Raw genomic sequence first — 16,881 nt, forward strand, 5'->3', positions numbered from 1 at the left:
GTGATAGATGCCACAGTGTTATGGATAGGTATTAGCTTGAACCATATACAAAACTGCTGCTACTCAATTACTTTTCACCTACAAAGAGGCAATTTCATATGGTTCAACCTAATTGTTTTTAAAAAGCTTTCTGGAGTATAACATTACAAAGTAAAGAAGTAAACAGATATTGTGAAAGCTAAGACAGAAATGGAGAAATTTTTTCTCCTAAGAAAAATTTATTATACGAAAGCTGCCAAAGGCTTCAGGTCCTATGCTGAGATATTCTCAAGAATCATCTATAACACTCCCACACTTTTAAAGAGGATCATGATTCACATTTAAAATAACTCCCTTTGTGGTGTTTATGTACATATACACTTACATGTGTAAATATGAAAAACGTATTAAGAACATGGACTATATTTCTCTTTATTAGCTAATTCTGATTTCATGTAAATGTTCCAGTATCTAATTAGGTATAATTCTAACTATTATCAATGAGTAAAATAAATTCCAGTCTCCAGAGATCACATTAAAAAGCTAATCTGGACATATTACCTTTTCCAATACTCAACACATCGGGCTAAAAATGGTGATTGATATGTAGTTACTCCACATATAATTTTCTTCATCATTAGAAATATACCTAACATTAATACATTTCTTTAAGTAGATTACTTCAAAAAGTATCATAGGAAAACCACATTTTAGTCAGGGTTTTACTGATGTCCTTTTCTTCTACATTTCCAAGAAAAACCCAGACTAATGTAGCTTTACTAATGTCCCTTAAAAGAGAGAAAGAGAAATGTCAAAATATGTCCAAACAAATCTGCTTTACATTTCTAGAAATAAAAGAATGTCACTTAAACATGACAGTTTCTAATTTTTATACATAATTTTGTCCATCTAGACCTTAAGATTACATAACTAACATTCCAAAAATCACAACTTTTAAATATATATGAAATAAAGAAAGTATCTGGGTTATAGAAGATCTTAATATCAAATAAAGTGTAATTTACATGATTAAAAAGTTTCGATTTCCATTCTACTTAAATAGTGTAAGAAGCTGACAAAGTATAGTTTCTAAGTCACATCAAGTGATTTTTATCTTCTCATATTTCAAATGAAATGTTAATGGCCTAAAAACTAAACAATCTGCCGTGAATGACAATAAGCAAGGGTAGCACATATCATCAGCAAGTTATCAAATGTCACAAGTTTATATTTTTCTTGTTTGTGATCCCCAAACTGGCAGCATTTTCATTTCATCCACTCTGTTCTTATGTATTTGAAAAGCAGGTGTTATCCATCTACCACATGAGCACTGTTCACCATACCAGTTGAAAGAACCCAACTTGGCATTGCATTTGGGGCAAAGAAGCTGAAATAAAATAAATGTGTTACTTCATTCATTCACTTTTATACAAAACAAATAATTATCTTTGGTAATATATGATATAAAAACAGGTAAGACATGGCTCATACCTTCAAGGAGTTGATCTAATCAGTGAGATGTAATGGCAATTTACTGTAATAGATAGTAGACTACAATAATTGTGTAAGAAGTATGTTGTACTCTGGGAGTTTAGAGGAGGAATAGATTAATTCCAGCATTAAGGGAGAAAGGTGAAGGTTGAGATGTGAAACAGAAGGTTTTGTGACTGTTTTGTGACTGTGGCACATGTGTGGACTTTTAAATCATCGACGAGCTATATAGAAAGTCTGGGCATAAAACTCAGAAACTAGAATTGATTACATAAATATCTTAAATTTTAGTTTGACAAAATATACCACATTCCTCAAAACAATTAAACATAGAGTTACTATATGATCCAGTAATTCCACTTCTAGGTATATACCCAAAAGAGATAAAAGCAGGGACTCAAACAGATATTTGTATACTCATGTTCATAGCAGCATTATTCATAATACCCAAAGGGAAGAAGCAACCCAAATGTCCGTGGATAGATGAACGGATAAACAAAATGTGGTAGCCTATACATAAAATGGAATATTATTCAGCACTAAAAAGGAAGGAAACTCTGATACATGCTATAACATGGATGAACCTTGAGGACATTATGCCAAGTGCAATAAGCCAGTCACAAAAGGACAAATATATGTGTAATTCCACTTTATGAGGTACCTGGAGTAGTCAAATTCATAAAGACAGAAAGTAGAATGGTGGTTGCCAGGGCCTGGCGGGGGTGGTATGGGGAATTAGTGTTTAATGGGTATGGCGTTTCAGTTGGGGAAGATGGTGGTGACGGTTGCACAACAATGTGAATGTTCTCAATGCTACTGAATTATACACTTAAAAAGAGTTAAAATGGTAAATTTATGTTATGAATATTTTACCACAATTTAAAAAACCCACATTCACAATATATGTATGTCATTTATGCTGTATACCTTCAACTTATACAGTGCTGTATGTCAAGTATATCTCAAAAAACTGAAGAAAAAAATGTATCACAAAGCTGAGGTAAGCAACAGACTGGAGAAAATATCTGCAATATACTACACGAAACTCTAGACTATATAAAGAACTCCTACAAATCCATTAAAAAAGACAAAACTCACAGAAAAATGGGCCAAGGACATGAAGGAAATTTACTGTAAAAGAAAATATAAATGGCTCATAAGTATATAAAGATGTTGGTCTCAGTAGTGGTCATGGAGATTCAAATTAAAACACTTTAGGATTAACATTTTTCATCTCACAGACTGACAGATTGACAAAACCTTATCAATTTTACAATATCCATTATGTCAAGGGTATGGGGAAATGAGTATATGCATTCAACACTAGTGAAAGGCAAATTTGTATGGGCATTGTTAATGTCAGCCCAGACTATCAGTAATATTTAAAATGTACACACTCCTCAAGCCAGGAATTCCACTTTTAGGTATATATTCTCTAAGAAAATTCAAATAAGTGTACAAAGAAGTATGCACAAATGTGATCTAGAATATTTCACAAAAACGCCTTTATCTTGTGTGTTTTCCGGGTTAAATAAAAGCAGCAAGGGAATTCCCTGGCAGTCCAGTGGTTAAGACTCCACACTGCCACTGCCGAGGGCCCAGGTTCAATCCCTGGTTGGGGAACTAGGATCCCACAAGCTGCAAGGCACGCCCAAAAAAACAATAAACAAAAGCAGCAAGGCAAAAGCACAAGCCACAAAAGAAAAAAACAGATAAAGTGGACTTCAACAAATAATATCATCAAGAATGGGAAGTGACTGCTGTACAAGGTATATTTGGTAGTGATAAAAATGGTGATAGTTGCAAAAACCTCTGTGAATATACTAAAACCCACTGAATTGTACACTTTCAATGCGTAAATTATATGGTAAGTGAATTATACCTCAATAAAGCAGCATTATCTGAAACCATGGGTTTGAATACAGGGTACCTCTTTCTAGGCAAGACACTAACTAATGCAAACTAAGTTTCCTCACATATAAAATGTGAATATATATGTGCTCGATTTTATAAAGTTATTGTATTCTTCAAATGAAATAATACAGTGAAAAGGTTTCATAAAATACTCACCATACAAACTTATACAAACTTTAAACATCATTATATCTTAGATTTAGAATATCTTTAGATTAATATCATGTAAACCTAAAGAACTGTGGCTGTCACAGGATGCTCATATGAGCTGCATTCTTTAGAATTAACAGGAAATGAAAAAGAATCTCATAACAAACATACAAAACTGAAAGATCAAGAAAACAAATACACGGAGCCAAAAGAGAAAAAAAGGAAGATTAAGAAGAAATTTAAAATCTAATTTTAAAATCCTTGATTTGCCCTACTTCTTACAAAGTTCAAGTTTTGTTAAATATATTCTAATTAGTTTGTTAGTCTTAATTTGAAAAAATACAAACAATAGCCTTAAAAGGAATTAATTAACTTAGACCAACAGCTTTCCACCAAAAGTGGTTCACTATTTTACGTCAGCTGGTTTTTATTTGACTAATTTATCTTTGATAAAGTCTTGTCTACATTAGAAAGATATTAAACTTTAGAAAGAAAGCAGCTAAGATGGAGTAAAATGTTAGTTAAAATATGGTTTAAAATGAAAGGAACAAAATATAGATGACACAAAACCGTAGAAAGTAAAATGTGTTCTCACCTGTCCATCCATCACTCCCAACAAAGTGGATTCCATCCACTGCACAGGTTCAATGAAATAAGATGTACATTGAGCCTGACTCCCTGTAGTAAGCATGAGGGATGGTGTCATTCTCTTGTGGGCAAAGGCTATAGGACCACTTCCTTCATTATGATCCAAAATGCTAGAACTTCGAAATAAAGATCGCCTGCAACCCCCAAACAAACAAAAACATTAATGACTTGCAAAAGGATGAAAAAATAGATTAAATGTGCAGTATTTCTTAGGGGGCAAATTAATATAACATTGATTATGCTCCTTTAATTTTCAATAACCTCAAGTAACCGCATTACTTTTACTTTTAAGAATTCATATTCTTCTTGAAACCAGATTTGAATATGAAATTTCTGTATTATTCAATTAAACAAATTCCTCCTACAAGATTTTAAGAAACTGAAACTTTCAGTACTTTTCAGCTATTTCAGCTATTCTGAGACAAAATAAAATCTCCAGAGGATACAAAATATTTTACCTGCATTTTCTACATTTGTAGAGAACCCCATCTTTCAATCCTTGTGTAATGGCGGATGGGTCAACAGCAAAGAGTTCTTGAGGTAAGTTCTGCAATTCTACATGACACAAAATGTATCCATTTGTCAAAATCAACTCTGCATTTTCAGACAAAATTCAGCTAATGTCAAATTGCGGCAAGTAGTGCTAACTTCAGAAATTAAAAAAAAAAAAATTGTCCATTGTTGAGAAATCAGGATGAGGTAGGAGGGCACAGTGATCAAGCCCTTGGGTTCCAGGCACAGACTGCCTGAGTTCAAATTCAAGCCAGCCACTTACAAACCTTGTGACCCTGAACAAGCTATTTCTTGCTAAACCATGGTTTCAAAAGGAAATAAAAGTACCTATTTCAAGGGATTGCTGGAAAAAGAGATAATGCACCTGAAACATTTGGTGTCAGAGTAAACAGCATCTAGAAAGGACTGAACACATACTACCAATTATTACTCACCTGGATACTTCTCTGTAACCTTTTGTAAACGATACTGTTTATAAACTGCACTAGAGGTATCTACTTCACATCCCATTGCCTGGTATAATCTCAGTTGCCACTCAAACCCCTCATTCATCCTGCAAGGACAAACAAACATAGAGTTAATTTTTCTTTAAATAAATAAAATCACATCACAAAAGCAGAATTATTACTATGACAAAGAACTCACTTAGCCTCTGGTTTGATAGTCTTAAGGTTTTCATAGGCTTTTTCAAAGGTAAGTTGGTCAGTCTTCATCATAAAAGCAGTCATTACAGCCACACTTCGACTGACCCCTGCGTGACTGAAAAAGAAACCTTTAAAATATCAAATAGCAACAATTTAAAAAACCCCAAAAAACCCAGCCCCCCATTAATGGTAAAGTACAGGTCCACTTCTTGTCAAATAAACCCTTTGCCTCTGAATTACTACTGCTGTACAGAAGAATTATTCCCTTATTTCCTTATTCATTTTGAATTCTGAACCACATGAAGCTATTACCTATTCAAAAATAATTACACTATTTTTTTTTAAACATTTTATAATGGCTTCAGAAAAAATCTCAACTCCTTTGCTGGCTTTAAGGGCCCTGGAGATCTGATCCCAGACTTCTTTCCCTTTTATCACTACCTTATGTCCTTTATGTAATATTTAGAACAAATGCTGGCAGTAAAAGTGCTGGCTCAATAAATGTAAACTATCGTTATTACACTCTTTTTGCCATTGCTATCACCTACTCCATCTTTCCCCTAGGAATGGCTTAGGGATCCTTTACGTCCTAACCAATTTTTCTCTCCCCAAATTTCCCCTACATCAGCCACCCCGCCTCAAACAAAAGCAATGAAAATAATCTCCTCTTCCTCTGAAGTTTGAATAACCTTAACCTTTGTTAATCTCTTACTACACACCTCGCATCCTAGTCTGCATTACAATAATCTGGGTATGTGTCTGGCTTCTCGTGAACAGATTTAAACTCTGTAGGTGCAGGGACTTTGTCATTTACCTGAAGATTCCTCCTACCTCCGAAACAAAACTCAGCGGCTGCAGAATGAACCAACACAAACTGAATGAATGAAAGCCTGCACGCCATCAGGGGCCCGCCTCCTGCCCGATCCTCTCTCAGACACAAGCCTGTGCGAGAGGGAGGAGAAGGTTCTAGTGGCTGACAGCCCCTTCGTCCTCTTCTGGGGCCTGGGAAAAGGGTGAGGGGGGCAGGCTGGAAGCGTGGCGGGGTTGCGCTCCCCACGGACCCGGTCACTCACCAATGCACCAGCACCGCGCGGCCCTCGGCGCGGGCCTGGCCGAGGAAGGCCATGCACCGGTCCAGATGGCTAAGCAGGTCGGTCTCGGGTTTGTCCAGCGCTGGCACGAAGAGACTCCGTAGACCCTCGACCCCAGGCCCCGTGTTGAAGTCGGGCTCCTCCGAGTCCACCGTCAGCACGGCCGTGATGCCCGCCTCCCTCAGGTGGTCCGGCTCCACGACTGCCGCAGCTCCACCCAGGAACAGCCCCGGCCGCACCTCCAGCATGTGCTCAGCGGAGCTGGCCCGGGTCCGGCTGCCGGTCGTTCGCTCGCAGTCATGGCTCCTGTACTGAGGCTCCAACATGGCGGCGCCCGGAGGCCGGACTGCGGAGGGCCCTACCATCGAGTAGGGGGTCGGCTAGAACGTCCTTCATCTAGGACCAGCCGGCCTGAGTTGCGCCGCCGCTCCCTCGGGGGACCACGTCGACCGCGGGAATGTGGATTTACTGGGGGAAGGTGACGTAACGGCGGCTGGGGCGGAGCTAAACCTCGTTGAGAACCACTTCTGGACCCTTGTCTCTACCCGGCTACCCCAACTTGGTGGGAGAGGATAAACTAACGCTAATACAGGGCTTCTCAGGCTCTTAGTGTTGAGATTTTCTGGATTTTCTGCAGGAGCAGAAAATGGACTCAAACTGAAATGATGGTCCCGTCAACTGAATCAGCAGCATAATTTTATGCATTTGAAATAAAACATTTTTTCAATGCTTATGAAGCCATTTGTTTGTAGTTCTTCTCTTGTGACTATTTTTCCTTTTTTTTTCTTTTTGTCCCGTTTTTTATTGGTATGTGAATCCTTTTCTTGTTGATGTATACTGTTCTATATATTTGAAGATATTAATCCCATGGTTTTGTGTGTCAGTGCCCTCCAGCCAAAGACCACCAAGAATCCACCTGTAGTTAAGTAAATTGGGTTTATTACTCAACCATGAACTGGAGAATTTTGGGAAATCTAAGTAAGAGAGTGTTAGGAAGATCCTATTACAGGATTTGAGCTTGTATTAGATGAGTTTGGGCTAAGGGTCTAAGGAACTAAGCGTCTAAAGAAGCAGGACTTTGCTCTGGATTGGATGCTGTCAGGAAGTGGGGGTGATTCTATGACTGGGTATCTTAATAAATCTTACCTAAGGGAGTGAAGGCTAGAGAGACACTAAAGCTGTAACTGGTCAAGAAGTAGCAGTCAGTCATGGTACTGGCATAAAGACCGAAACATGGACCAATGGAACAGAATAGAGAGCCCAGAAATAAACCCTCACATAGATGCTCAAATGATCTTCAGCAAGGGTACCAAGACCACACAATGGTCTGGGCAACAACTTTTTGGTTATGACACCAAAAGCAATAAGTGGGACTATGTCAGACTAAAAAGCTTCTGCATAGCAAAGGAAGCAATCAACAAAGTAAAAAGCAATCAAACCTCTGTAGAATGGGAGAAAATACTTGCAAACCATAGATCGCATAAGGGGTTAATATTCAAAATATATAAGGGACTCACACAACTCAACTGCAAAAAAAAAAAAAAATTAGAAAATGTGCAGAGGAACTGAATAGAGACTTCTTCCCGAAGAATACATACAAATGGCCCACAGGTACATGAAAAGATCCTCAGTATTACTAATCAGCAGGGAAATATCAAAACAAATCAAAACCATGGTGAGATATCACCCCACACTTGTTGGTATGGCAATTTTTAAAAAGACAAGAGATAACATGTTGGTGAGAATGTGGAGAAAAGGGAACCCTTGTGCACTATTGGTGGTAATAAATTGGTACAGCCACTATGGAAACAGTATGGAGATTCCCAAAAAAGTTAAAAAATAGAACTACCATATAATCCAGCAATCTCGTTTCTGGATATATGTCTAAAGGAAATGAAATCAGAATCTTAAAGAGATATCTGTACCCTCATGTTATTCACAACAGCCAAGATATGGAAATGACCTAAATGTCCACCTGTGGATGAATGGTAAAGAAGATGTGATTTATATATCACATCTAAGTATTATTCAACCATGAGAAAGTAGGAAATCCTGCCATTTGTGACAACATGGATGGAACTTGAGGGCATTACGCTGAGTGAAATAAGTTGGAGAGAGGAAGACAAATACTGTATTATATCACTTATATGTGGTATCTTAAAAAACTGAACTCATAGAAACAGAATAGAATGGTGGTTGCCAGGGGCTGGGGGGAGGGAGAATTGAAGAGTTATTGTTCAATGGGTATAGAGTTTCCGTTTTGCAAGATGAAAAAGTTCTCTAGATCTGATACACAAAAAATGTAAATACAGTTAACACCACTGAGTTGTACACTTAAAAATGATTAAAAGGGTAAATTGTATGTATTTTTTCATCATAATTTTTTTTTAAGTACCAGTTAGTCATTTGAGCTAAAATAGAGGTATGTTTGGCATTTTGAAATTGGACAATGTTCATGTTTTATCTGTGTTCAGACATGATTACAGTGGTCTTGTTTTTGTTTTAAGGGCATAAAAAGATTTATTACTCACATAATAAGGCTTTCTGGAGATAGCAGGGTGACTTACAAGTAGGTCCAAAAATGAATTGAGAAAGCAGAGACAGAAAACTGGCTTGGGGTTTTTACTGCTGTTAGAGTATGGGCCCAGAGTGAGGATTCCCGCGTGGGCAGGGAATTTCATGGTGGTCTTGTTTTTGTCTTTCTTCATCATGAGCTCAGTGTTGCCTTGTCTGGGGTTGATGTCCTGTGAAATTGTTTATATTCAGCAGGAGGGGTAAAACACCTAACTGTGAGTGCCCGGACAGCTGTAGCAACACTAAAGAAGATCTACCTCATAGTTCCAGGCCAGTTCCTGGATGCCAGGGCCTGCTTTTGTCTTTCTCATATATAACTTTATAATTTTCAGAGAGATTGAGATTCGGGGCAGGGACACTTGAGCCCCATCCAAGTCAGATGGAGGAAGCAGCAAATGCTTCTGCTTGGGAACACTTAAGTGGGCAGCCTGCAGGGATAGAGGAAGAGTGCTATTTTCCCTTACTCCCACCACAGGCTGTGAACCGCTTCAGAGTAAGGACTTTGCTTTTTCATCTTTGTATCCCCCACAGAATTTGGGCTAATGGTGCTGGTTACTCCATCTTTTGAATGTTAGAAATGGAAGGGAAAGGAGTACCAGAAGAGACACTACTTCCCTCTCAATGCCATTTCCTTCCCCATCCCAAAGGGTTTACCTCAAGGGCTCACTTAGTGTTTTTGCCTGGAGAGTCATGTTAGCGGTCTTCTGAGCCCCCAGTTGAATCAACTCAACCTTTCTCACTTTACAATCCTGGAAACATCTACTATGTGTTGGGCACTACAGTCGATGCTGAGGCTACAAAATGAATAAGAGTCTTTGCCCTCGAGGAACTTAGAGAAAAGCTGGAGTAAAAGATAAATAAATAGCCCAATTATTGTTCTGATAGAAGTAAGGGCAGATTACTAAGGTAGCATGTGGGAGCTGGGCATCTAACCCTAATGGAAAGGGAGTAATCAAGGATAGCTTCCCAGAGGAAGTGATGCTTGATCTGGGTCTTGTAAGATGAATGAAAATTTGTCAGGCAGAAAGGAGGGAGGTGAGGCACTTGCTTAATTCTCCCAGCGCATTCCAAAGAGAAGTCTGTCTTCAGGAGGACTGCCCTTGACCAGCTCCTGGGAGACGATCTCTGAGCCCCCAGAATAACCTGCCTGATAAAAGTGTTTTTGAATGCCTGAAGCCCTGGGCCATGGTGTATCAGTCTGACCTCTGGGAGGCTGGAGATTGAGTAGTTATGCTCAGTCATGCAGGAGCTGCATGCCTATGTGACTGGCCCCCAATAAAACCCCTGGATACCAAGTTTGGGTGAGCTTCCTGTTTGGCCATACTTCAAGTGTGTTGTCACACATCATCACTGGGAGAAAGAAGCAAGTGCCTCTGTGACTCCACTAAGAGGGGGTATCTGGGAGCTTGCACCTGGCTTCTCTTGGACTTCACCCATGTACCTTTTCTCTTTGCTGATTTGAATCTGTATTCTTTCACTGGAATAAGCCATAACTTTGTATAATTGCTCTTCTGAGTTCTGCAAATCCTTCCAGTGACTCAGCAAGCCTGAAGGAGCCTGGTGACCCCTGACACAGCATCCATTGTCTAGTATAGTGAAAAACTAGAAACATCTAAATAAATGCAAGTAATGGAGTGGTTTAAGAAGTTGTTTTATCCATTCAATAAAATACTAGGCAACTATTTAAAAAGATAACAAAGGAAGTGGTTGATGCTAGCTATATTATAAAATTTTTTAAGATGGTTTACAAATAGAAAGCATGTCTGAGCATATATATGTGTATATATATATGTATGTATGTATATGTATATATACATATAAACTGTTAACAGTGGTTATTTCTGGGAGCTGGCATGAGGAGACTTACATGATAGGCTTTATACACTTCTTTCTATATAGTTTTAATCTTTTTTCAACAGGTATTATTAAAATTATTCACTGTTAACAATCATAGATATTGACATTCTGGAAAAATGGGGGGAAAAAAGAATTAAGGGTTAATTTCCTGGACATTTTATTAAGATATCCTAATCATTCCCTCAGCTTTATTAGTTTTCTGTTGGAAATGAGCTTTTCTTCCTCAACTCCCTAAAATGAATATAAGTTCCTTCAAGGATGGGAGTAAGAGACACTTCTGAATTGTTGTTGAATACCCACAAAGCCCGGCTCAGTGAATATCTGTATCAGGGGGAATAATAACGCCTCAATTCCTGAGGCTGAAGTGTATTTACCAGCTTCTGTATTTTTACTCCTAGCCACTAGTTGGCACCATGTGCCCTTTGGCAAGATACATTTTCTGTACCTCCCTTGAGACAGGGGAAAATGAATATGCCAACGTGCAAAAAAGCAGGATGTTAGGCCCAGGGAAGGAAATTCGTCTTTAGAGGGGCGGCTGGGTTGCTTCCTGTCAAGGAGAAGAGAAGAGGCTCTATGTCCTAGCACTGGTAGGCGCACGTGTGCGCGCACACACACATGCACGATGTATCAGTTCATTTTATTACAAGCAAGCCTACGTCATTGATAAGCATGAATTAGGCAAAAATTCTAAGAGACAGTCTAGTATGGTGCGGCTTGCATTTTAAGAAGACACCCACCCATTCTATGTAACGTGGCCTAATCACATGAGAATACACATCACCCAGCCTTCCCGTTCTTTGGTTTTCTTCTAGAGCACAGTCACAAGTATGATTCATCAGTTTCATCTTTAAAAATATTTGCTGTTAAGTGCGTATCTGTGCTGAGCAATGAGCAGGGAAACTTCCCCTCTTCTGCCCCATTGCCTCCCCATCATGGTCCAAAGACAAGTTCCTCTTTCTATCTTCAGCATGTTGCCTGGGCCCTCCTACACCCAATGAATTATCAGTAAATGTTTGCCAATTATGTTCTTAATGGGACTTAAGATCTAGGACAGTTATGAAGATACACATGAAATGTACTTTAAGATCCCCAAATCAAAATGTTGAAGAAAAATATAAATGGGTGATAACAACATAATTCTATTACTTTTTCTGTGTTCATGAGTAGAAGGTGTATACTTACAAAGTGATGAGTTCAGATTTGGTACTGTCTTTGAGGGGCACAGTCTGAAGCCAGAGAAAACCCAAGTCTGAATCCCAAACTGCTTCTGACCCTATTACCTACCAATATGTGATTGTATGCCTGTAGAAAGTTATATGATTTCTCTAAGCCTCAGTTTCTTCACCTGCAAAATAGGAGTAATTATAGCCATATTACAGAGTTCTAACAAGAATTAACTTATCAACATGTGTTATTAGTGGGAGAAAGAAATCCCAAGCTGAACCATTGCATCAGAAGCAGCTCGGAGAGGATTCCATGCAGGAGAGGCTGAGCTGTGGTGAGGGAGAAATGGCTGCAGATGGCTTGTTCTTGAGGAAGCTGTTGAACAGAGATAAATTGCTGAGCATGATCAGTCCAAGAATTCAATGGTCATGAGATTCAGCAGGAAGTGGATCCTAACTACCCATCCAGCTACAACCACACCCTGAAGTCCACTTATTAATGTAGAGTCTGTGTCTTGGTAAAAATGTGTCCTCCTTCCCTAGAAGGGCATCTATTGTCAAGATTCTGAGGGAATAATTTCAGCTCCACAAACCCTGGGACCAGAGATGACTGAATAGAGTTGAAGCCCCCTCGTTATGTAAGCACAATTTGGTCAACTGATCCAACAACTCCTCCTGCCTTATTCCCAACTGTGTTCCCCACCCACCCCCAGTATTTACAAACTCATCACATTGTAGGATTATCCATATGAGAAATACTGGGGCAGGAACTGGCTGGTGATATCTGGGTCGTGCTCTCAGTTCCTTTTTTGACTCAAGGAGAAAGTGGTAAACAAAGAGTCAGATGAGTAGAGCAAAGGAGACCACAGATGTTCCCTGTTGCGTGTCAGAGGTTTGCTGGGTTACATTTTGCAGAACTCCTCTCCCTCCATTCTTCCCCAGACAAACAAAATACAGAGAATGGCCACAGTTGCCCCTTCCCAATGCCACAACCTTTGGAGCTCTCTTGCAGTCTAAATGTAGTCAAGTGTGTTGTAATGGAAGGAGCTCTGGACTTGCATGCACAAGTCCTAGACTTAAGTTTTGGTTCCATCATGTATTAATTATATAACGTGGCCAAGCCAGTTAAGCCCTCTGAATTTCAGTGGCCTCACCCCAAAAAGGCAAAGCTAATAATGCCTGCTCTAATATTCCCTAAATGATTTTAAACTATAAATATCGGAAATCCTATAAACTTTTGGTCAGCCCACAGAATATTTCTAAATCCTTTAAAATGTTGTTCCTTGTCCCTCCTTACTACCAAATATACTCTGCTGCTGCTTCTAAGTGTGTTTCATATCCACTGTCTCATATTTTTCAAGATGTATTTCTTTGCCCACGCCTACCAATAATTGCTCAACACCAGCCATGAGAACTGAAAACAGAGATAGGCCATTTATAAACGTTGAAGCTGGCAGGACAAAACTGCCCAAATAAAGAGAAAAAAACTAGATTTGGATGTTCAATAGAAGCATTTTTATATGGTCCCAAAGTGGGGATGCAGCATGGAATAAGATGAAGCCCTTAGACTCAAGTTTAGACCCCTGCAGACAGGGGTGCGAATACCCAAATCATGTGTTAAACTGACAGTACAAACAAAATGCCTGGGGGCTCAGACAGGAAAAAAAAAAATAGTAACTTATTTTGGCTGGAGGAAACTGGGAAAAATTCTCTGGGAAGGTGGCATTTGAGTTGGGTCTTTCCCGCAGGTGAATGAGAGAGAGATGAGGGAGAAAGGGCTGGAAAGGTGGTGGAAAGACAGGGATCAGTGAGGGGGAGGGCACAGGGATATGAGGGCTAAGACACTTGAGAATGTTTCATTAAGTATATGCCCAATATGTCTGAAAATGAACGATTTGTTTTGAGACTTCACAAGCGATCCTGGGACATGTGTTCAGTCCCACCAGCCACGTCCAGTCCTAATAGCAGCCACGCGGAGTTGCAGCCCTTGTGGAGGGAAGGGCCTACTACATGTCCTGCACAGGCCTCACCTTTCCACAGCCCCTTTCACGGATGGTCTCAGAATCCCTTAGTGGGGTCACTAAACGGAAAATGGATAGTGGGGTACTAAATGGATGAGCCCCATCTGCTTCTATACCTTTAGGCTGTCAAACCATTACTGGTTGCCTCTAATCCAAAATGATGCAGGTTAATGCAGGAATGTCTTGTAAGTACTTATAAAAAGAAGCAGCTGTATTAGCTCTAATATTATCAACTATAGAAAGCATGGTGACTCTAGTTAATAATACTGTTTGAAAGTTGCTAAGAGAGTAGATCTTAAAAGTTCTCATTACCAAAAATAAATTGTGTAACTATGTATGGTGAAGGATTTTAACTAGACTTATTGTGATGATCATTTTGCAACATATACAAATATTGAATCATTACTTACAGACCTGAAACTAGTGTAATGTTATATGTCAATTATCTTACCTCAACTGAAGAAGGAAAGGAGGGAGAGGGGAAAGGGAAGAAGAAGAGGAAGGGGGGTGTTGTGAAGGGGGAGGTGTGAGGAGGTGGAGGAGAAGAGAAGCATCCACTAGGGGCCAGCATGAGCTTACCAAGAATATTCTTGCCCTGATAGCCTGTTCTTTTTCTGACAATGACTAGACAGGCAGATTAGGGGAAATGCTCACCCGCTGAATCCGTACTTCTCCAGTCTTTTAGACAGATCTCCTTGTAGATAAGGGTGAGATATATAGACTGAATATTAGAGCAATTGAATAGGTTGATAATTGGTTAAACAATTGTACCCAAAGAGAGAAAAATGGATCCATGGCAATAATGAGAGCAATTTCTAGTGAGATAGAGCCATCATCTAAATTTCTCTAATCTGTTTGATTCTACTTTTTCTTTCATAGTGATTTAGATTACGGTGCAGAAGACACGCTTACTAATCTGCATGCGTTACAGCTGAGAGGGACTACATTGGGATCCAAAATTGTCTTATTAAGCTAACAAAGACAAAATTCAAAAAAGATAAATATAAGATTCTGTACTTTGGTCCCCCAAATGAACTACATAAATATAAATTGGGGGTCGAAGAGGTATGCCTTAGATGAAAACAGTGTCTTGGGTGGGTTTGCAAGCAATAAGCTTAATGAGGCTGGACAATATCACTTGCCTCCTGGGAGAGTGGTTATTCTTTAGGTTACACTGAACTCCTTGTCAAAAGACCTGAGCTCTATTTCTACCCCCACCACTAACAAGTCATTTAGTCTCTGCGTCTCCATCTCCTGATCTCTAAAATTAACAAGTTGGACTAAATCTCTAGGTCCTTTACAGCAGTAAAAGCCTAGGTAGGACTCACCCCTTTATTGTCTGTGGAGGTGGGGTGAACATCCACTTCATTACCTTCTCAAGTGCCTTTCTGAACTGCAGAGCCTGGAAAGCTAAAAGGGACTGAGACTCCCTTGCAGCTAGGTACAGGGTGTAACTTAGGTCTGGCCACTCAGAAGCCCTTGGACAACATATGGAAGGTGAAAGTGAGGCAGAGGCTATACTTGTGCAGCTTCCGGAACCAGTTTGAGGAAGCTGTTGGTTTTTTCTGCAGTAGCAATAGCAGCGATCCCAGTGTCCAGGCACTAGCTCTGTGGTGCTGAGATGAGAGGCAGGACCCTGAGCATCCATTTCTTGGACTATAGCAGACAGGATATGTTGAAAGCACAATTCATGGCGTGATCAAAATGCACCTTTTTTTTTTTAACATCTCTATTGGAGTATAATTGCTTTACAGTGTTGTGTTAGTTTCTGCTTTATAACAAAGTGAATCAGCTATACATATACATATATCCCCATATCCCTTCCCTCTTGCGTCTCCCTCCCACCCTCCCTATCCCACCCATCTAGGTGGTCACAAAGCGAGCTGATCTCCCTGTGCTATGTGGCTGCTTCCCACTAGCTATCTATTTTACATTTGGTAGTGTATATATGTCAATGCCACTCTCTCACTTCATCCCAGCTTCCCCTCCCCACCTCCCCGTGTCCTCAAGACCATTCTCTACATCTGCATCTTTATTCCTTTCCTGTCCCTAGGTTCTTCAGAACCATTTGTTTAAAAATTCCATATATATGTGTTAGCATACGGCATTTGTTTTTCTCTTTCTGACTTACTTCACTCTGTATGACAGACTCTAGGTCCATCCACCTCTCTACAAATAACTCAATTTCATTTCTTTTTATGGCTGAGTAATATTCCATTGTATATATGTGCCACATCTTCTTTATCCATTCATCTGTCGATGGACACTTAGGTTGTTTCCATGTCCTGGCTATTGTAAATAGTGCTGAAATGAACATTGAAAATGCACCTTTTTTAAAAAAAATTTTTTGGCCTTGCCACATGACATCTCATTTCCCTGACCAGGGATTGAACCTGGGCCCCCTGCAGTGGAAGTCCTAACCACTGGACCACCAGAGAATTCCCCCAAATGCAGCTTTTTTAATCTTCTATAATCCATTTAAAATTCATTCAGTGGGGTAATTCCCTGCTCCCCTTGCTTCTCAAAGTGTGACCCAAGATGCCAGCACTGGCATCAATTGGGAACTTGCTAGAAATGCAGATTCTCAGGCCCCACCCCAGACCCACTGAATCACAATCTGCATTTGCAGAAGAGCCCGGGGTGATTCATGTGCACATTAAATTTTGAGCCAATCCCTGCTTTTTGTGCTTCTCTTGATAATGGATAGTCTTTTAACAACTTTAGGTCACAAGCATAGTTTCAATTTATGAATTAGAGTGCCCAGTCCTAGATGTTAATCAGACCTTCAATCTTAATTCAGAGTTAACTCTTTGTCCTCCTACTTACTCAGTTTAGC

The 16,881-nt window shown here is 39.6% G+C and overlaps 1 protein-coding gene across 1 annotated transcript; it reads right to left on the reverse strand.

Moving 5' to 3' along the window:
- Nucleotides 1-114: 114 nt before the first annotated feature.
- Nucleotides 115-6,862, reverse strand: DUSP12 (dual specificity phosphatase 12). The gene is made up of 6 exons (XM_061185801.1): nucleotides 6,413-6,862; nucleotides 5,341-5,454; nucleotides 5,130-5,248; nucleotides 4,641-4,737; nucleotides 4,130-4,316; nucleotides 115-1,366 (listed from the first exon to the last, which is right to left on the reverse strand). Exons 1-6 carry the CDS (start codon nucleotides 6,793-6,795, stop codon nucleotides 1,205-1,207), a joined length of 1,062 nt encoding a protein of 353 aa, XP_061041784.1. The 5' UTR covers nucleotides 6,796-6,862; the 3' UTR covers nucleotides 115-1,204.
- Between the last annotated feature and the right edge of the window lie 10,019 nt (nucleotides 6,863-16,881).

Source organism: Eubalaena glacialis, chromosome 3 (genome assembly GCF_028564815.1).
Source record: "Eubalaena glacialis isolate mEubGla1 chromosome 3, mEubGla1.1.hap2.+ XY, whole genome shotgun sequence".
NCBI lineage: Eukaryota > Metazoa > Chordata > Mammalia > Artiodactyla > Balaenidae > Eubalaena > Eubalaena glacialis.